General features: G+C 35.4%; 3 protein-coding genes across 3 annotated transcripts in view; 2 read left to right on the forward strand and 1 right to left on the reverse strand.

Moving 5' to 3' along the window:
• Positions 1–3,079, forward strand: part of toy (paired box 6 protein twin of eyeless) — a 32,492-nt gene extending 29,413 nt beyond the window's left edge. The window contains 1 exon segment of the mRNA XM_018541503.1: positions 2,816–3,079. Within this exon segment, the coding sequence (XP_018397005.1) occupies positions 2,816–2,904 (89 nt within the window). The 3' untranslated portion in view covers positions 2,905–3,079.
• A 5,508-nt stretch (positions 3,080–8,587) lies between these two features.
• Positions 8,588–17,534, reverse strand: LOC108775228 (transmembrane 7 superfamily member 3). The gene is made up of 8 exons (XM_018541534.1): positions 17,362–17,534; positions 13,390–13,731; positions 12,702–12,970; positions 11,690–11,861; positions 11,028–11,195; positions 10,784–10,912; positions 8,932–9,195; positions 8,588–8,860 (listed from the first exon to the last, which is right to left on the reverse strand). Exons 1-8 carry the CDS (start codon positions 17,459–17,461, stop codon positions 8,652–8,654), a joined length of 1,653 nt encoding a protein of 550 aa, XP_018397036.1. The 5' UTR covers positions 17,462–17,534; the 3' UTR covers positions 8,588–8,651.
• A 241-nt stretch (positions 17,535–17,775) lies between these two features.
• Positions 17,776–21,743, forward strand: part of LOC108775194 (ankyrin repeat and SAM domain-containing protein 1A) — a 46,063-nt gene continuing 42,095 nt past the window's right edge. Inside the window, exon 1 of the mRNA XM_018541488.1 lies at positions 17,776–17,947. Within this exon, the coding sequence (XP_018396990.1) occupies positions 17,844–17,947 (104 nt within the window). The 5' untranslated portion in view covers positions 17,776–17,843. The remainder of the gene's footprint in view (positions 17,948–21,743) is intronic.

Consider the following 21,743-nt stretch of genomic DNA (forward strand, 5'->3'; position numbering starts at 1 on the left):
CCCCCCCCCCCCCCCTCTCTCTTACTCTCTCTCTCTCTCTTTTTTACATGCCGGTTGGCTCCTCCGCTCGGCTCTTTCTTTTCTCTCTCCCGACTCTCTTCCTCTATTATCCCTTTTCTCCGTCTATCTCCACTATCTCACCCTCTCGTCTTCCGTTTAGCGAAAGCCACGGAGGGTCGCGCCTCTTCTCGCGTCGCCTCGTCTTCTCTCTCCCTTTCTCTCATCCCTTTCGCCTCTGTACCCTTCCACCCTCGGGGGCCGCGCTCGCTCCTTCGTGTCTATCCATCTATCCGTCCCTCTCGTCGCCCTCCCTCGGGCTCCCTTTTGCCTCTTTCTCCGCGTCTCTCTTCCTCTCTCTCTCCTGAGGATATACAGGGGTGAACAGAGGATGTGGATGGGTTGGGTCTCGCCTCGGCTGGGCGAGCGCTCAATAACGTGCGAACCCAAAGGGGAGGAAATACGGGGGTGCGCGGCGTACCTACAGGAACGGAGCGAAGCGCAAGCCGGAATGGTGGAATATACTGCGGAACACGCGCGCACTGTGTGTCCCACCCCGCTATCCCTCTCGCCGCCGTCCCGAACACTCTTCTCGCGCGGCCGTCTTTCTTCCTTTCTGCTCTTTCATCCTCCCCCTCCCCCCGACCCTCGTTTTCCCGCCATTCCTCCTGCCTCCCTTCCCGCGTGCGCGCGCGCGCGCGCGCGTGGTCCTGCTCCTTACGTGCGGAACGAGCCGCGGGTTATCCATCATAATCGCTTTACGTGCACGAGCGCCGTAAGGACTTTCACCGCGCTCGTTAGCGCCGCGCCTGTCCTGCCGGCTCAAACGGCGCCGTTTTCATAGTTAAGTAGTCGCCCCCGGAGTTAGCGGGATTCGACCGCGGAAACGAGCGTAACCGCGCGAGTTTACCTCGCAGTTGGCGAACGTGGTGAACGAGAGAGTCACGGATATTCGATTAAGCCCTCGACATCGAGATGACGGTATTCGTTGGAGATAAAGTTAAAGATGAAATTCTGAAAAGAGAGAGAGATTGCTAAGATGCGATTGAATATCGGAATCTAAGAAGTCGTGTAGTCAAGAAATTGTCATCTCGAAGAATTTCGGCATCTCTCGATCACCTTTGAATTAAACACTACATTGAAAGAAATATTTAGTACTTTGGAACTTTTTATTTAAAAATTGTAAACGATAAGAAAGATCGAGCATATGCCATGCACTAGGTTTTGTTAGCGCAATTTATATATGTTTGTAACAAAATTAATTAAATGTACATCAACGTTTCGATCTTAAATTTCGCCATCTTCAGTATAAAATTATGAGGTATAAAATTATGAAGGGGGGGGGGGGGGAAAAAAAAAGGGGGGGGGGGGTAAAGAAAAGAAAATTTTTTTTATACAATAAATTTCAGAAGCATTGTCTGCTCAAGTTAACATCAATAAAATTAAGAATTAAGTATGCAATAATTAATACATTACATAGTATCTATGTTAATTTTTATTTCGTAATAATAAGACATGAACACAAGTGTTACAAATTGTATCCGCTCTATTATAATCAAAATTTTTTCAGTTGGTTAACACTTTACCAAATTTTTATTAGAACAATACAATTTTTAAACAGAAGAGTAAAAAAGTTTTTGCTAGTCACAATATCATCAAAATAAATAATTATACGTACTAAATATTTCTCTCGATGTATTTAATTGATATTATCGTTGAATTAAATTTCAGGAGTGCAAGTGGATAGAATTCCACTTTTTTTTCGTACATTTGTACCGTGATTAACTTCCGATATTCCTGAATGTGTTAATTTTTAGTTGAATAAAAGTTCCACAGTTGACGTAAATATGGCTCGCGTCCTCGTTGCAACGTTTGCCAAATTACCCGTCTTGCATTTATGCCATAATTATAGCTCATGCGAGGAACGAAGTTACGACGCGAGGCCCATAGAGCGTAAATGTTTTCGTGGGAAGTTTATATTGGATTAGACGCAGCTCGTTAAGGTGTTTAATTCAAATTGCAGAAGTGTGCGAAGCCGCCGTGCGCTATCATAACCGAATCCTATTTATGCAACCGTCGCCGCAGGCGACACTCGCGAATGCGTTTCATGTCGTTTTCCGTAAATGCATACTCGGTTGTTTTTAGCGAATTAGTCTTCCTGTGTTTCACGCGATTAATGACGCGTTCTCTTAACAACGATCGTCGTGATCGTCGCAAGTTGCTGAAACTGTATTCTCTTAATTAAGAAGATACACGCAGTGTTACAAAATAATAAAATAAATTAAATGATTAAATAATAATGAGACGAGATGACTGATATTTAAAGCGAAACAGACAATTACATTTTATCCTAGGATAATCCATCAGTTTCGAGACTATTGATACTCCTACGCGAAAGAATGATTTTGCTGACGTATCTAAAAATTTAACTAAATAACGTAACGTTAATAAAAATTTAAAATAATTTTATTGTGTGGATCATCGCAATTAATTTTATGGAAATTTCAAATAGAATGAACAGCGCTGTTTTAACATTCTAGTCAGTCTTACATAATTACATATTTTAATTCAGGAAAATTATTTCCAGGTCTGTATTTAGCCAACAATTTAGATACTTCAACAAGGCGCGTTCTTTCGTGTAGAAAATTACATTTCTGTTTCTTGTGTGCCACGGTTCAAGCCATCATTCGTACCATCCGTATTGCTCCATTCATTTACAATTACTTTTTATCTCCCCCGTTCCGTTTTCCAGACCCTCGACAGAGCTCTCGTGCCGTCGCAAATGCGCTCAATCCCCCGACATCTCAAACTGTTTCAGGAGTGATATCAGCCGGCGTCTCGGTGCCGGTGCAGATTCCCTCGCAGACCCCGGACCTGGCAGGCAACTATTGGCCAAGGCTCCAGTGATCCCAGCTCTTCGGGTTCCCGCCCGCGAGCTTGCTCGTAGGCCAGGAGAGCCCGCCGCCGCCGAGCGCCACCCCGGGCGCGGTGCCACGACCGCTCCTCGCTTCCCTCGGGATACCGACGCAGTCGACGCAACATCAGGCCCCCAGCACACCGGCGACCACCCCCGTGCACAACTCCGACACCAGTGAGTGAAACGACTGAATTTCCGTGACCCGTGCACTGTCGTGCAAACGATCCCTTGTCCTGAGACGTTAGGGTGCGGCGTTTCCTCGCGCTTGATGTCGCCGACGCGCCGGTGACGCTATACGAGGAAAGCTCACTCATTCGATAGTTCGCGCGACAGCGTAACGCCGATTGCATCGAAGACGCGCAGTTAGTGCCGGTTGTGCGTGGAATGAACACAGTGTGTTCCGAATGATGATACGAGTGTACGAAATTTTTCCTCGGTTTCTTATAAGTTGGAGAATTTCGTTTGTTTAATTTCGCGGTCATTTATTTATTAACGAACGCGTTTTCCATCCACAAATGTAACCTTGATGAAGGCTTTTTATTAGAAACATCGATAGTATGCTTGATAAATGACGTTGCAATTGTACCTTATAGTGTTCCGATTGATCGAACAATATTTAATTGTTCGTAGAGTTAATATCATTAATCGTGTAATTTCCTCGCATGTCGGATTAATAACTCGCGTCCTCGAATGTTTACGACCGTCAATTTTCTGAATGGCAATACCTATCTACGAAACTATTCGATTAGGATTAGGAGATAGGATAGGTTTCCCCCCTTCTTGAACAATTTGTAAATTTGCCAACGCCGCCCGCATTTTGGTGATCAGTAATGGAGCAGCAGCTCTCGTCGCAATTAAATCCTCTTTGAAATTGAAAAGATTTTTTTACCAACGTGTGATCTGATTACACAAAGCGGAATTTTTTAGGCAGCACAATAAGTTTTATAATTCGAACTCGAACCAACAGAACATTTTACCCATCTTCCACTTCGTGTCTGATCTAGATTTCGTAGATGTATACGCATGACCCCGGGTCACGCAGGGTAATTACCTATTCACGATAGTATGTGTAAATGATTTACGTTACGCTACCATTGTCGTCACATCGAGGATTTTCGCGCGAAGAACCACTATATATACATATATATATGTTATTGTTATAGTTATTGTTAGAAAAATATAATTTCCTTAAGAGAGATATTTATTACACAATTTGAAAGTGATCTCTCTCTCGTATAAATCTGCCGATAAATTACTGCAACAAAAGAATTTTTTTAATAAGCGCCATAATGTGCCGGAAAAGTTATTTTTCACTTCGTCCGACATGCGCGAATTCTCCCTTTTAGTTTCCCCGAAGTCGATCGATGTCAAGAGCATTCATTAAATTTACAGCGGCTCTCGTTTTTCGGTATCGGGGAGCTTTATTACCGGATTTATTGGATAGCGCCGGGCGCATATTGTTTGCCGCACGTTGTATCGGTTTCCGGCAAATATTTTCCTTCGTGTAAGGGCGGCCGCGAACCGCGTGGAAATTGAAAGGGAGCCGCAGACACGTAGGCGGCTCCCGCCGAAATATATTCTCGCGAGAGTTTAGGGTGGTAGTCTCTCGATGAGGCTGATTTCGTTGCGGGAGGGAACGGTTTGTGGGGGTTGATAGCTGCCTGGAGGGCGGCTTTTTTCAGCAAGGCCGGCCATCGTGTCTGTCGGCAGATATGGCGTCGGAAGACACTGCTCTCGAAAGAATGTGGCGGTCCTATAATTCACGTGAACAATACTATTGGTAATAATATTGATCGACAATTTATTCGCGAAAAATATCCCAGAGATATAAAGGAAATAATTTTTTTAATATATATTTATATTAATTTATAATATATTTTATTATACCTTTTATTTGTATTTTTAAATGAAAAAATTCTTTTGAAAAAAATCTGTAATTTTTTTTTATATATCTTCTGTTGTTTATTTGTTTGTTGTACTCGATAAAAATATTGTTATTACATTATTATTAATGTGAGTGGTTCTTCACGCGTGGATTTATCGCGCTTTGCAAATACGACCGGATGCGCAATAAAAATCGACGCGTGTATTTCAAATTATGCTAGATTTAAACCTGAAAATCTGTGTGCAAGATTTATCGAGAATAGCAATATTACAGTTTCAGATCCTTCTTAACGTAGCAAACGCGAATAGCACTTTTTTAAATTTCGCGTAAACTATATTTAACACATTTGCGAACAATGACAGCAGGCGAAATCGTTCGATTTGAAACTCTTTATTTACACGTCTCTCCACAACGTTCATTCCGGTCCAAGATACACGATTCTAGATTAAGACAATCCAATCTGTAGCTTGTACCATCCTTATTACCATAATAAAGTGACGTATGAGGTCGTGAAGAATAAACCGACGTAATCATAGAGAAGATTTCGTAAATGTCACAGTAATGCCCGAAGAAGGCAAGTAGCATGGACGTTTGCGTCGGTATTTATTGCTATTAATGTAAATGTATCACTGAGCTAATGGACCGAGGAAGCGGATTCGTCGTTACAAACGAATCGCAAATATTGGTGCTCGCAGTAACGAGAAATCTTATTGGCATCGAACTCGTTAATCGTCGTCGCGCACACGATCGAAGCACATTCTTTCGATTATACTGTATAAAGATAATTGTAAGATAGCATTTGTTACTCTCTTTAAACCAGTACTGTACATTAGAAATAATATTATCACTGTATATATACGTACTTAAGTTAGACGAATTCTCCAGTTACGTTCGAACGTATCCACATTATAAACTACGCAACATCTTATCCGTGTATTCAATGTTTTCCCTCACCGAAATGATGACTCCGTTACTTACAACAGCAGAACTTCAATAAAATCAAATGATCTGAGCCTACATTTATTCACCCATCATTTCGCGAAAACACATGTCGAACACGCGTAAGTTTTACGTTTGAAGACGAGTTTTGGAACAGATCTCGATACGTGTAAATTAATCACCAACAAAATTAAAAAAAAAAAAAGATACAGGAATTTTGCATAATATTTCATATGTACAATATTATTTAAAAGAGTAATCCTTCGAATAAGGCGATTGCGTTTATTGCGTTTATTTTAAAGCTACAATCTTTTTACGAGCGATATATTATTACTTTACATTGTGGAATTTTTATAACAATAATTTCAGAAATCACGAAAATAAAAATTCGACTGTACTATTATTCATGAAACTAGATTATTTTTTTTTAAATCGCAAGAAGAAATGTCAACCACCTGTGTGGACTTACTGCGATTTCAATGGATGTTTATATCCGTGATCCATTTAATCGATGCATTTCGATCACCACCTAACGGGAGAGCAGCACGTTTTTTTAGTAATTGAGTCGCATCGCACGATCGCGTCAAATAATTAGTCACTGATTCGTATGGTGTGGAAAAAACGGCGTGAAAACAGCAACTCGATATTTTCAAATTTTATCGTTCCAGAACTCGATAGGGGGTTTTTTTTTTTTTCAGGAGACAGCATTGTATGTGCTGATATTTTCTGTCGGGATGTGAATATTTGCAAGCGTTTTTCCTTTTTTTTTTCTCGGTAACGCGTAACGATCATTTTATCGACAATGCGTGTCGTAATAAATGTAGGTGACGAGCTCTCTACAATTAATCAGCAGCCAATAGATAACCGTGGACGATATACATTGTGTTAAACAGTAACGTGTGAAGTATGTGTAAAATTACGCCAGCAGCGTCGCTCGTTTCTCGTCGGCGTTTACACGGTCACGTAGGGCTCGTGTAAACTTGTTGAACGTTTATACGTGAAGAGCACTTAATGGAGAGTGTACTGTGTAAATTAGTAAATTTATATTTTTGGAAGAAAACGAAAATAAAAAACAGCGTGAATTGAAAACGCTGGAAACTCTTCGGTGCATCTTTGAACGGCGCCGCTATAAAATCGATCTCGCGCTGATAAACTCCAGTTCGAGACAACTTTTATTTAAAATTTAAATCAGCCAATACCACTTCCTTGTTATAGAAATTTCATTCGACTTGAAGAAAGATTCTTGAAGAATTTTTTTCAATATTAACTTACACGTAAAATTCTTTTATACCAAGAATCTTTCTATCTTTCTCTCTTTCTTTGTGATTTTTAAATTTATAAAATATTTTATAATTTTTTGTTGTCTGTATAAATATTGTCATCTGATATATATAAATATGTAATTTCAAAAATAAAATAGAGAAAGAGTTAAACATCTAAGAAAGATATAAAGCGCCCAGAATTTAAAAAATTCACAAGGATCCGAAGTGGACTGCAATACTTGATATCCTCCTGGTGAAAAAATTTCTCATTGATTAATTTTTTAAAGTATTATTCTATACTTACGCGTATTTGGACTTAATTGATCTTCCTTCTCTTAATTGAAGGATAATTGCAAAAATAAGATTATATAACATCGAAAAATAAATTACGAAAACATTCGCGTTCATTGATATTATTACTCTACTCGAAGAAATATTCCGGGATGAACTAAATACGTATCCACTGACTAAACGGTTGCGTATTATACACGTCTGCACGAAGATCCTCTGCAAACAGGCGCTGCACTTGCAACAGGCTGTGCATTTCGCGAATAGTAGATTAAAGTACTTCTCATTTATTATGTTACCTTTGTGAATCTGCATTTGCATAAAACTTTTGCGAATTGAACGTTACCGCAATTTCATGCATGTAAAATGCGTTTCAGCGAAATTATGCTTTAATCGTTATACAACCAACGTTACGCGGAAGTGGTTACGCGACTTTCTTATTATCTGTAATGATACTACTAATAACAACTACAGTGTATGAGTATTAACAAATTTATTAATGAAAATAATATATTATTGCGACAGTAATCTATGTAAGTGTTGTGAATAATGAGATAATATTGTTGCTGTGATTAACTTTAAGATTGTAAGTAGTAGGAAATAGAGAACCACTGTTAGGTGTCACTGTCTCGATTCAATAAATGTTATTTCATTTTAATGCCAAATCAACATTCTTTATTCATAATTAGTGTTCCACACTAACATTACATAAATTTTTATATAATACGTTGTAAAATATTTAAAAAAAATGTCAGATATATATAATCTTTATAGTAAACTACAATATTTATAATAATGCTGCACAACTTTATGTAATTAACAACTACTAATTATATTTTAATTCAATTTCGTAAAAAAAAAAAATAAAATTAGTGTACTGTACGTATATGCATATTAACATAAAAATAAATGTCGTAATGATTAAACATAAATAAAATTTTTATATTAAAGAATTATTTAAAAAAGTTCGCATGTTAAATTAAACGTTCAACATAAATGTTGTGCATTATTGTTGTAATTTTATGCCCTGCTTAAAGAAAATATCACATTTTAATATTTAGTGAAGAACGAAGAGAAAAACAGGTATGTATAATATTTATACCTACTTATACAAACTTGTACAAAGTAATGTTATTATGAAGTGAAATGTTATTATATAATTATTTTAGAGAGACTGTAAAGTAATTAATATTAAAAAAATATTAAAATCATTACATATGGTGTTAACCATAGGTGCGTTCCGTTTCGCGCATGATGCGTATAATGCACCAATTGTCCTTGTTTAACATTTGGTGGGCAACAAGGATAAACGATATATTATGCGCATCATGCATGAAACGCACCAAATGATAGTTTATACCATTTATAATATTATATAACGTTTATAATATCGAGGCCGGTTACGAAACCTCCTTTCGGTAGGACAGTCATCATGATGGTTAAGTAGTAAAGATACTCTTTCTGTATCATGTTTTAATCCTGTAAACTTTTTCTTACAACATAAAGAAGCATACGATTGTATAATAAATCGTACTGTTATCAGAATACTCCAGACTATAATCAAAGTTACATCTGAAAAAACAGAATGAATATAGAGCATAATATCGAGTTACTATAAATAAAACAAAGTTACAAAGACATACCTGTAACTTGAATTGGAGGATATACGAACGCTAAATTAAATCCAGATATAGTTATCCTCCTGATTATGGAAATAATGATATATTTCAAATTACTTCCAGTATAATAATCGATCGCAACAATTACGAAACAAGATCCGAAAAGGACACGTGCAGTCATTTCAGCAACATAGGGAATTGTCATCAGAAGTGTGGTTGTTGTAATTATTAGGCTTATGAACATAGGCCAGAATAACCAATTTTGCTCCACAACATAAAACATCCACGCTACAAGAAAACGGTAATAAGTTACCAGTGGGAAATCGAGTTAGAATATTCGAAATATTATTAGGAATCAGATCCTAATCATTGAAACATTAATATGAACCAAGAGAAAATGATAAACTGACAATCTAATATTTCCCGTATTTCTGTCGCTGTAATTTCAATGTATATAGCGTGTGAAAATTTCGATTGTCTAATTAACAGACACCCAGATACATCATAATCATCCGTTTTACGCTGTGCGGGGTGAAAGCGGTCGGCTCAGGGTAAATAGCGATCATCTGTCGACGAGATAGAATTGGGTCCGAATCGCTGCTCCTGTGCAGTTGCGCATGCACGCATCGCGTAATCTAAATAGGTCCCGATGCAGAATAAATAAACGGGGACACAATTAGGTAAATGCGAATCTTCCAAGCTGGTTATACTATGACGTGAGAGTTTCGTCGACAGGGTAGACCCTAGAGTATCGCACGCGTGTACACGCGTATTCCGCGCGGTGGCGGCGGTTGTGGCGGGCGCATTTTTGCGTTTGTGCCCGTGCGAGGGTAGACGAAGGGTAGTCTCGCGGCGTTATGGTGAGAAAGGTGGGAGGCAACGTGAATGCGCCATGCCGCTTCTGCATGGGGGATTCGGCGGGCGAGGTTTCCACATGAGCGGCCAGCATTGATAGAAGCTACGGGGAGAAACTGACTGTGCGCCTCTCATCCCTTCGCCAAACTCGAACTAACTTCGGGGTGGCGGCGCAGTGCGGCTCTATCCCTCTGCTTTTAAGCCTGGCTTTCATTATTTTCCTATAATTCGCAACAGCCCTTCGCGAGCACCGCGGCGTGGAGAGGCTACCTACGATTCCCGCCTTCGTTTCCCTATCCTTTCGTGTTTACTGTATTCCGTGTTGCATTTAGTAACGCGTTAATACTGTGAGACTAGGAGCGTTGGACGCGATAGTTGAGACGTAAATTAATTATAAAAATATAATTTTTTCACAATAAAATTATTCACAGATTTGATGCTTGTCAACATCATGTTATTAACATATTTTAAAATACTTATGAGCATCATTATTAAATTGCTTGTCAATTTAATTTTGCATACTACTGTTCTTGTTCTGTTAGGATTGGATATATATAAATTCACATGGAACTATTTATAGGATAAATTACTGAGGACATTACGGTATATAAATTTGGGGCATTACTGGGCATTACTTAAAGAGAATTGTATATTATTATATGATAAGCGGTACGAGATTATGCATTACTACGACACTAATGGGCATTATTAAGGCATTATATAATTGGCATTACTAGGGCATTAGTGGATATAAAAATTGGGCATTACTAGGCATTAGTTAGTAGACATTGATGTACATAATTTTTATCAGTGGCTTATTACCCCATGAAATTATTTAAGCACCAAAGATCCAGCTCGACCGTTTAGGACCTTTATTTGTGATTTATTAAATTAACTATACTATAATTAATTATATAAAAATACAAAAAGTATTCTTTAGAAACAAGACCGAGACAATTAATATATTTTTTATTCAATATCGTTGCAAGCCATGCAGTTTTGATCAAAATATGGTACGTACCTGGAGCATAGAGGTATGCGATACACGCGCATAAGAATCCCAATGATATATTGCGTAATAACGTACAAGCGCCTAAGATTGCTAATATGGTTACAGCTATAGCACATAGCAAACCTATCAGAACGTTGACTGAAAGAGACAAGAATCATTAAAATCGCGTGTGTCTTCTCGAAAGATACGTCGTATTAAATATACATGATTTCATGAAGAATGTTTCGATAAAAATTAATGTATATATGATTACTTGCGATGCTGTAATCGCTGGTACTCAGTGCTATAATGTAGCCGAAAATACCACCTATCATACAGCTCGGTAACAAACGATCTATAAAAGGGTATTTATGCCCTATAATAATGGATAGACAACCTATTATCAGAACCAGTGCGCAAATTATATGTGCGAATACGTCATCTGAAAAAATGACACAAAATAGAAAATAATTATATAAATCTTTTATGAGACACATAATATGTGATTTTACTAAGTTATAATATCCGAGAGATATTTATGTATTTGGAAAGATAACAATTATTGTTTAAAAAATTCAAATTTTACAATATGACCTCATTAAAAAAAAGACAACTATTCTATTACCGTGATATATATATAAGAGACTTGTAGTGTAAGTTTTTGAACATGGCTGGAGACACTACCGCGTCTCCTGATATTTTTTTTAAAATAAAAACATTGACGTTTTAAATAGTTCAATAAGCACAAAAATTATTTATTATTATGTTGAAATATAAGATTTGTTATTTACTGTTGCAGTGGACTGTATTAGAACTTTTCTTAATGCTTTTGCCTCTCAAACATATATTATTTTATGTACAAAAATTGTGTACTAGTTTAGAATATATTATAGAATAATTATAGAATAATAGTTTTTTTTAAAAGTTAAAACATACTTAAAACTTTACAACTTTTTGGATAGAGCAAAGGACTGCAAGCGTATGTCAAAATTGGGACGTAAGCTGAAGAGTAATTTTCATAAGTAGCAACTGTGGCATACACTGATCCTGTGCCGGTGTACGCACTGTAGATACGTCTCATAGAACTCGTAAGAGCACCTGCTGGTATCTATCAAAAATATTAATTATACGTTAATTCTTTTTTATCATGAATTACACTGATCGACAAAAATTCACTTTTTTAATGTTGACTTAATCTGAAAGTGTTCTTCATAGTATCTTTTATCCTAATTTAAAACTTGCTTGATGAATTTATGAGAAAAACAATTTTTTAAGTAACATGCATTTAAAAATTTTATAAATATTATGAATTGATATTTTCTAATAATTCACTATTTGATAAAATTTCACTTTTCTTTTGTTATAGTGAAATGATTGATCTTATAGTGATTTTATAATATTTTTTGCGCTGATTTCAAATCTGTTTGTCAAATTTGAGGCAAGCAGAACATTTTTTAGTAATATATATTAAAATGTTTCTCTACTTATATCCTACTAATAACTACCAAATGTAACGTAATTTTATACTCATTATATTATAAAATAAATAATTTTTAGACAAAAATGTATAAGAAATATAAATGTTTTTAAAAAAAGATACATCAATTATGAAAAATTAAAGGTCATAGGATAAATTCTAACTTCATTTTTAAAATCAGCTAAAAAATGTAGTATATAAAATCAGCAAAGATAACCCATTTAACAAAATTATTATCAATCAGTATGTAAAGATGCATTCTGCGAACAGTAAATAAGCAAGAAATTATTCTGTTAGCAGTTAGTAAATCCTTGTAGATTGCTACAACTACGGTGCGTGTATATTATTATGGAATAATATCAGCGGAAATAATAACCATAAGGCAATATCAAATTGTATGATATCAGCTATATAATACTTGTATTTATAGATATGAGACTGAAATTTTATCTGTTTAATATTATGAGATACCTCGTCGCCGTTCTGCACAATGTCTTGCACAGTCAGCATTCTCGTGATCACATCGAAGTATGTATCTGGAGTAAAATCCTGTCTAGGCAGATAAAGACGGTACATCTTGTGTTGTACTGGGTTTTTTTCACAGGAAATTGATGAACCGTTGGAGAAAAGAATTGATGCTGGCTGCGTGTCTACTAATATCATTCCGTTTTCTGCATAGAGTTTTTGATACGGCGATATTTTGATATCGAACTCCATGTTACAACCACCCGGTACCGGCGCTGCAGAGAACAACAATCGACCAATGAACAACGCCGATGAATTCTCTCGATACTCATCCAATTTTGCCATTACGCTCGCCGTCGAAAACGGTTAGCTATTTAACCCATTTACGCGTGACGGATAATAGAGATGCGCCACAAATTAATGCGTCTTGGTATAATTTGCGATTTATTTATGCTATCGCGATTAATGTAACACGGCTATTTAATTTAATACGGCATATAATTTTTCGATCTTTATTACGTAAATATTATCTTGCAATTGTCTTTATATACACATAGCGCCATTAATTTTACATTATATTAATAGGCAGTATTGTGTCGGCGTTAAATTTAATTCCATAAATAAATGTTGCTCGAAAAGAAAAGTGTGAAAAGAACAGAAATACATATTATTAATATTATTTGTATATACTTACCATTTTGACCGTATGTGACAATTACGAGCAATGCATCGATACTATACAAGTTTTCATGCTTCAAGAAAACCTGTATTGGAGTTGTTACATCGTGCGTTTTTAAATACAGACCAATGTTTGATCCGAATAAACTTCTGTCCGACACTTTATCAAGCAGTGCTTTGTCGTAAGATAACGTTGCATTGTATTGAAATGTATGAATTTGTAAAACAATAAACCAAATATCCAATGGAACATCTCTCACAGTAATATTTAAGCGATTAAATGGGGCTAAATTTATTCGTTGTTTAAATGCGTCATTCTCACGATGATTCAATAAAGATATGGTTATCTCCATGTTGTCTGCAATACAATACATCGAACGTCGATATTAATGAAAATAATTACGATAATTACATATTACTTTATTATTATATGAGAAATTAAACATTTCTGTAATGTTTTTATGTCTAGAGCTATTTATCTAATTTGTAACGCGACATGAGCGAGTTACAGATAACCCTGTACTAAATATAAAGCAACACAAAAATACATATCTATAGACGTCTTTCTCTCTCTCTCTCTCTCTCTCTCTCTCTCTCTAAAAAATATCTATAATATATTTTATAATAAAGTTTTATTTTGTAATAAAGCAAAGCGAAATAAAGGCAATTAAATAAATAACAATTACGAATAACTTGTGTGTAAATTCAAAAAATCAGATTTAACTTTTCCAAAACAATAGATTAGTTTTATTTATTGATCGCAATTATTGACATATAATGTAGGAATATATTAGAGTTATAAATTGAATGGAATCCAATTACTCAAACATTTACATTATTCGAAACATGGATAATAACACTGATGTATCCAAATATCCAGTCGATATTATTTATATATTATTTAAGTATTTGTACTATTCGCTACACTTGCTATTTATATTGTCAAAATAATAAAAATATTTGCCTATTCTCTCTCTCTCTCATAAAAAAAATATTCTGAAACATCTAGAACCGTTGTGTTATAATTTATAATATTAAAATAATAAACATTATGATTCATTTACGTATCATGAATATGTAAATGTCGATTATTAAGAAAATATAAATAATAAAGGGAAATAAACAATATAGCGAAAGATGATAATATGTGAGCTTTACTTGAAATTTTATTGTAATTAATATCATCTCTTGTAAGTTTTCAACTTGTTCTTAAATGGGTACTAAAGTTGTAAAACAATTGCTGCTACGACTGGCGCGATCTTTTCGTTTACAATTAATTGTTTATTATATTATGTACTATCATATTATGTACAGTAGCGAGCAAAAGTTTCTTGCCAATAACATTTTGTACTCTAATTTATTAAAAAATTTATTAAAATAAAATTTTAATCATTAATAGTGTTGATATAAGATGTGGATAACAAAATATTGTACTAATTCTCTTACTGTATTGGAGTATTGGATTCTGTATTGGACGACCCTCTAACAAATGAATAATGTGAATTCCGGAATTTTTAACGAAAAACATTGCAAAGCGTTGTCAAAAATTTTCGTGGTTACCATTTAAGAATGACTTTAAGAAGTTTGTAAAGAGATATCTATGAAGCAGAGGACAGGTTTTCGCGATAAATTCATGAAGACAGAATCAACACAAGACTATTGTTAAGGAGAAGGTGATCACACATGACATGTTCATAAAAAAGAAACTTTTAAATCTGACAATATCTAAATACATTCAAAATTTTCTGTAAAAATTCAAACTATTTGAACTTCATATAGACCTGAAAAAATCAAATTTTGTAAAATAAGGAGAATCCACTTTACATTCAAATAATCATATCATAATGTCTCTTTTTATTTAAACAATTCTTCCGATTTTATAATTTTTTCCTGTGTCTTAATAATTTCAATATATTTTATATCAATCTTAGATTAATAAATTATCGTTTGCTGTACATCATCAACTTGAGTAAGAATTAAAAAAAAATTATATTAAAAAAACCATTTTGTCTATAAATAATATGCAAACATAATTATCAAAAGCAATATCAATAAATGGCTCAATAATTAAAAAATTAAAAATATATTTCAAAAAAGGACTACAACCATAAATAAATATATTACAGTATCTAAATTACAATAAGACATATGAAATATATTAAACCGGTTAAACGCGTTTCGACTTCGATCGAGTAATTTTTAATAACAAAAGCAAAAACAATAAACTTACAATTTACATACTTAAAATAAGACATTTATAGATAAATATATTCGGTGAATTCAAGAAATTTGGTTGACTAAAATGCACTCCATGATAGCATCGATGTACAAAGTTAAAAATTGGTCAAAATCGTCAAAAAGATAAGTCCATAATATAAACTTAGTCTTACAGACTTATCTTTTTGACGATTTTGACCAATTTTTAACTTTGTACATTATAATATGTTTATTTATGGCTTATAGCTCTTTTTTAAAATATATTTTTAATTTTATAATTATTAAAGTATTATAATTATATTAAAGTTTTACTTATAAATTTTGCATAGAGCCGATATTCAGATTTATTTAGTACGTCTACTTCTACCGTTTAAAAGTGAATTAGTGTGTGCCTTCCAACAAGCGACACAGTACAATACAGTGATCATGTCATCCTTGTTCAACATTGGCGAACAACAAGGATATATTGATACACTGTGTCACACCGTGTCGCTTGTTGGAAAGCACCCACGGACTTCAGTGTTACACTCTACACTTATAACTGATGTATCAGAGAATATTTGTGTTTTACAATATATAATAATATACCGATTCAGATTTTAGAACATTCAATCTGTAGAAATTATAACTTTTAAAAGTGAAAAATCAGTGTATCATTACATTAAATATACACTGATAATTGCAGTCATAAGTGCAGCACTGAAGTTAGTAATAATATTAATAATATACTGATTTACTTTTAGAGACTACTTGTATATTTAAGAAAATGTGTATTTGAATACTTATATATATATTATAATATTATTTTGTAATACTAATATATCTAGAATAGTAAACGATCATACAAATATTCATAAATTGCTTACACATTTTGGAAATTATTAAGGTATTCACATGTTTCAAGTAGTTATCAGGTGTTAATCGAATACTTATATTTGATTAACCTGAATATATATTAGATATCCATATATCATGAGTAATGTGATTAGTATTTAATATTACAAATATTTAGATATTACCTGGACAATTTAGGAAATATGTATGCACTTATTTGATATTACTAATTTTGGTTAATTAACACTGTGTTAACATATGTTATAATATTCAAATACCTAAAACTCGATTTCACTAATGCAAAAATAACTTTAATCTCGGTTTAATTTATCCCCTTTCTCTTTTTCTAATTTGGAGAATATTCCTAGATTAAATTGAACATTCAAACTGGGCTCCAATGAATGAATCTATAAATGTATATATATTTACACATATATGCATCTCTTTTAATAAATTTACTTATCGTACTTTACATACATCCTGTGTTGGCTCAGATAGACTTCATATATTTATACAGTATTCTTAGAATTAAAGAAAGGTGTAAATAGTAAAACCGAGCCTAAATATGATTTATATATTTGAACAGATAACAGGAGCAGATATGTAGGTATTATCTATATTTTAAATAATTGACTAAATGTATTATATTGATACATTTCCAATGAGAATATATTCCAATATCCAGATATCTGTATATTATTAATATGTTGTAAGGCTGATATTCATAATTAACTCTTAAATTTAAGACTGTTTTAAGACTGTTTTAAGTATAGTTTTAGGATGTTATGAATAAATCAGAGAGCGTATTAGCATCTTAAGACATTATTTAAGACCTTAAAATAAGAATGGACAATGAATACAGCCCTAAGTTTTATTCAAAAACAATGTTTACAATTTCATGAGAAGTTTGCTGAATATTGAGGTTATGTACGCTTACCGGGTTTGGTAGTCGTATTTTCTAACGCCACCGTCTCGTTACCGACGAATAATGACAAAACTAATAGAAAGATAACAGTTGGATTCATGTCAGCGCACATCCCGTATTACGTATTCACTCGCTCGAGTTACTGTCCAAGTGTGAACCGGCGTTTTCGTTGCGACGGAGTAGCAGCGTACGACGCAACAGCTGTCATTTGACACTCGGCCGTACGAGCTCGTGCTCGTTCGTGGCGATACGCGCGATACGTGCCATCTCGCTCGCTCCATTCATAAGCCGTACGGAGGAACGCCCGCGTCGTCTCGCTCCCGCTTATGATGCATTTCATCGAAGAATTAGCTTCGCGAGACCGCCGCACGGCGGCGCGTCAGTTCGCCCAAGATGGCCACGTTGGATCAATGAAACGCGAGTAATCGTAGTGAAAACACAAATTGACAAGTGTGCGGGCAAACATCGCGGCTTGATCGCGGTGTAAATGGACCATGGGCAAGGACCAGGAGCTGCTCGAGGCAGCAAGAAGCGGCAACGTCACCGTGGTCGAGAAGATCCTCGGCCAGCGAGCCAAGAGGAGTGGTCCACTGGCAAGGTGGGTGTCACCGGAGCCCAGGCTTGACAACTTCTGCCTCGTTGTCGTCTCGCCTCGTTACTGGGGTCATTTCCTCATTCCCAGCACCCGGCACGTTATTCTCGACCCTTTAGATGATTTAACGATCGACGTCTCGCCCCGACGTCCGTCGATACATGCATGACATCGTCTCGCGCATTCCATTATCGAACCGCCACCGCACGCCGTGCTCATTTCGGTAGGTATATATACTCCGATTCGCCGTCTCGCCGATAAGATTGCCGCAAGGATTTCTTCGGCCTACGGGCTCGTTCGGTTTCGCAATCCTCACCACACGGCGGCTGATGAGGAAACTCACGCGAATGGGGTTAAACGAACTCCCACGATGAATGAGCACCGGTCGTTTTTTCTTTTTCTTTTCACTTCTTTTTTTTGTGTTCACGATCACGCTTCTTCTTACGATAATTCCTTCACGCTCGATCGAACGTACGTGTCGTCGTTCGATTAATCCGCGGCTCGCTAGGATTTCTGCCGTTAGTTTCTATACCGTTAATTACACGAATCATTGCCCGCGTTTCTACTTTAATTTCGGTCGCGGACGCATCCGTACATTGAGATTCTAATTTTCTGCGTCGATTAAATAATGTTTTAATATAATGTGATATTAGGTACAATACAAAAGTATTTCAAACGATGAGCCATTCGTGTCCCACACAGATTAATTTTCATCACTTTAACAAATATTATTAAATAAAATTCTTACATAAACTTTAACATCTTTAGAAAGTATTTGTAAGGTTGAGTAGTATAAAAAATTGTATATTAATGTTATAACTCATTACTCGATGCTCCTAGTTTTTGGAAGAAAAAGAAATGTGCAAAAAAACACACAAATGATCCAATTGTGTGCTAAAGTTTAATAATATATAAATTAAAGTAAAATAAGATTATAGAACGAGCAAAAATTAAGACGTTCAGTTACTAAAATTATCTTAATTTTTGCTCGTTCCTTGCTATTTATATATTTTTTTAATACACACAAGTGCGTAGTACTTTCAATTATGGTTGAGTAATTTAATTTACATTCTCTCTCCTTCTTTGTCTTTTTCAGACAGTAACTTTATTTTATCGAGATCACTTTACATTGTGTGTGACTGCATCATCTCATAATTACTCCATTCATTAAAGATAAAACTGATGGTTGAATTCTGTTCCATTATTAGAAATATAATTATAGTGTATTGATATTAGTATTTCGTTCGATAATTCTGTTCGCTCAAACTGCTCACGATTTTACCGTGACCGTGAATCATATCGAACATGTGCACTCGATGACGTTGTATGCAGATATGCTGATACCGAGCAAGGACTTCGTTTCAATTATAGAGAGCCGCACGCAATGTTTCCTGTAGCCGTTAGTTTTTCTCTAAGCTGTTAACACGAAACAATTAGTATCGTTTAGCACTCATATCCTTTGTCATGCTCTAAAGAATATGCGGCAGGAACACAAGAATGCAGAAATATAAGAAAGACATTGAAATCGCGTTAAAACATGAAAATATATTGCCGCTATTTCCGAGTTTTACCTGCAGCACGCTTATCGAATCACTCTACTTTCCATTTGCGACGATATATAGAGGGATCTATTTGGCGAGTAGCTATATATTTTCAAGGGTCATCGATAAAGCGGGGAACGCGATTTCGTCGGCTATCGCCGAGGAAGACACAGAAGTCTATGATTGGCTCCGTTTTATTTTCCCCATACGACGGAGACATTTAAATCCTTCACGAATGAATTAACGTTAATTGCAACCGATTTCACGAACATGTACATTACTGTGGGGAACGTCCCGTAATTTTGCATTTATTCGCGAGAACGCGCTGACGAATAATCGGATAGGCGCGAACGAACGTGTTCGTCCCGACGAAAAAGTTCCGCGCGGAAATAAATTAACGACCGGTGTATACGCAATGTCGTCATTATGGTCAAAATCAGAGTAAAACAATTGTTCATTCATCTGTCAAGCTGTCGCACGCCCGTCGAGCAACACGATACTCGCATCGATTCGATTCGCGCGATGTTAAAGCCTTAAATACGCTGCTCCATTTTGATATGATATTATCGCGTGTCTAATCTAATCAATTTAAAATGACGATAAGCTGGAACTGTTGATCCAAAACTATACCTATAGAAATAATTAAATAAATCATTATATATATTTCTATATACTAATCGATATTTATTTTAATATCGTTATGTATTTTATAATAGAAATGCACTTTTCACTTGAGAGAGATTAATAAAATCCATTTTTATATCAATTTTATTTTAATCTGAAAATTCTGAAGACTATACATTTTATATTAAGAGCCTAAGATACATATTAATGCAAGTCCATTGAGGAGGTCGTCGTTGTAAAGCCGTGTAGCATAAAGGAGCCTTAATGCCTTGTACAAGCGTATTCAAACAGACGATTAGTCACCGGACGTGTAGAGCGAGTCGATCGAACGCGAATCCGAATGAATTTATTATCGCACTGCGTCCTCGCCTCATTCAATTATACCGCGATCGCCGATGGTGTTGTTCCGAGCGAGTGACGCTCACGTAATTAGTGAAACACCGTCGTCTACTCGGCGGCGCTCTTTATTGACCCAGTGCCGCGAACTCCTCGACAAAGACGGACTTTGTCGACGCTACTCGCTCTTTCCTATTAATTAAGTCATGCTACGGCGACGGCGTAAGAAGCTCGTGGTTTATTTTTCGAGGGACTCGTGCGTGCGTGCGTGCGTGCATGCATGCATGCATGCGTGCGTGCGTGCGTGCGTGCGCACGTGCTACAAGCACATTCATGCATTTTAAGAATGACTGCATCGCGCGACGATGCAAAAAGGTGAAAGACATTGAGAGTAAGAGAGAACGAGGAAAAAAAATCTGTTTATCATTCAGGAATCAGCTCTGCCGGAACATGCACAAATATTATTATACAATATTGACAAATATACAGGGTGACGAGAAAGTTTGTGTGTGACAAAATTTCGTACGTTTATCAAATCATTACCTACATAACAAGTTGTTTGTTGTCATTTTGATGTCAAAATGATATTAATGACATCAAACGAAGAGAAATAACGTCAGCTTGATTCTTGAATAATATAATTATGGTTGTTATCTCTCCCGTTTTCGGTTGGAGAGACTCCGACTTTTTGACTAAATTTTAGGCTCTCCGATAAGAAAAAATTTCCGATTACTCACTCATTTTCAACATTTTAATGACTTTTCCTTTTAAGTGTGCGCGTCGATTTTCTTTCGTCTTTCTGAACGATATTTTCGTCAGACTTGATAATCTATTTTTAAAGACTGCATTACAAAACAGCATAAATTTTCATAATGACAATCGATTTTTTGTAAAACTGTTGTATAATCTTCGACAAAGGAGAGTCATTTAGAAAACGCGCTACAAGTTTAGTTTTGTTATTTTTGGTAGTTATCGATCTCTCTAGCAAAATAGTGAGATATTTGGAACCGTACGATGAAACACTAAAGAAAGATAATAGTAATGTATATTAAAAGAACAAACTTTGAAATATTAATTATATTTTACTTGATACCAAATATACTCTGTACTAAAAGATTTTCATCGGTTAGTAACTTGAAAATCACTTAATTGGCTTCCTGGGAAGATTTATCTGAAAAAATTCGTAGTCATTGTTGATACCTATATATCTTTCCAAAATACCTTGTTAAGCTTGTATCAAAGCTGAAAATAGCTAATTTATATGTTAATTATCAGTTTTGATATTAACAGGATATAGTTAT

Source organism: Cyphomyrmex costatus, unplaced genomic scaffold, assembly GCF_001594065.2.
Source record: "Cyphomyrmex costatus isolate MS0001 unplaced genomic scaffold, Ccosl1.0 scaffold29, whole genome shotgun sequence".
Lineage (NCBI taxonomy): Eukaryota > Metazoa > Arthropoda > Insecta > Hymenoptera > Formicidae > Cyphomyrmex > Cyphomyrmex costatus.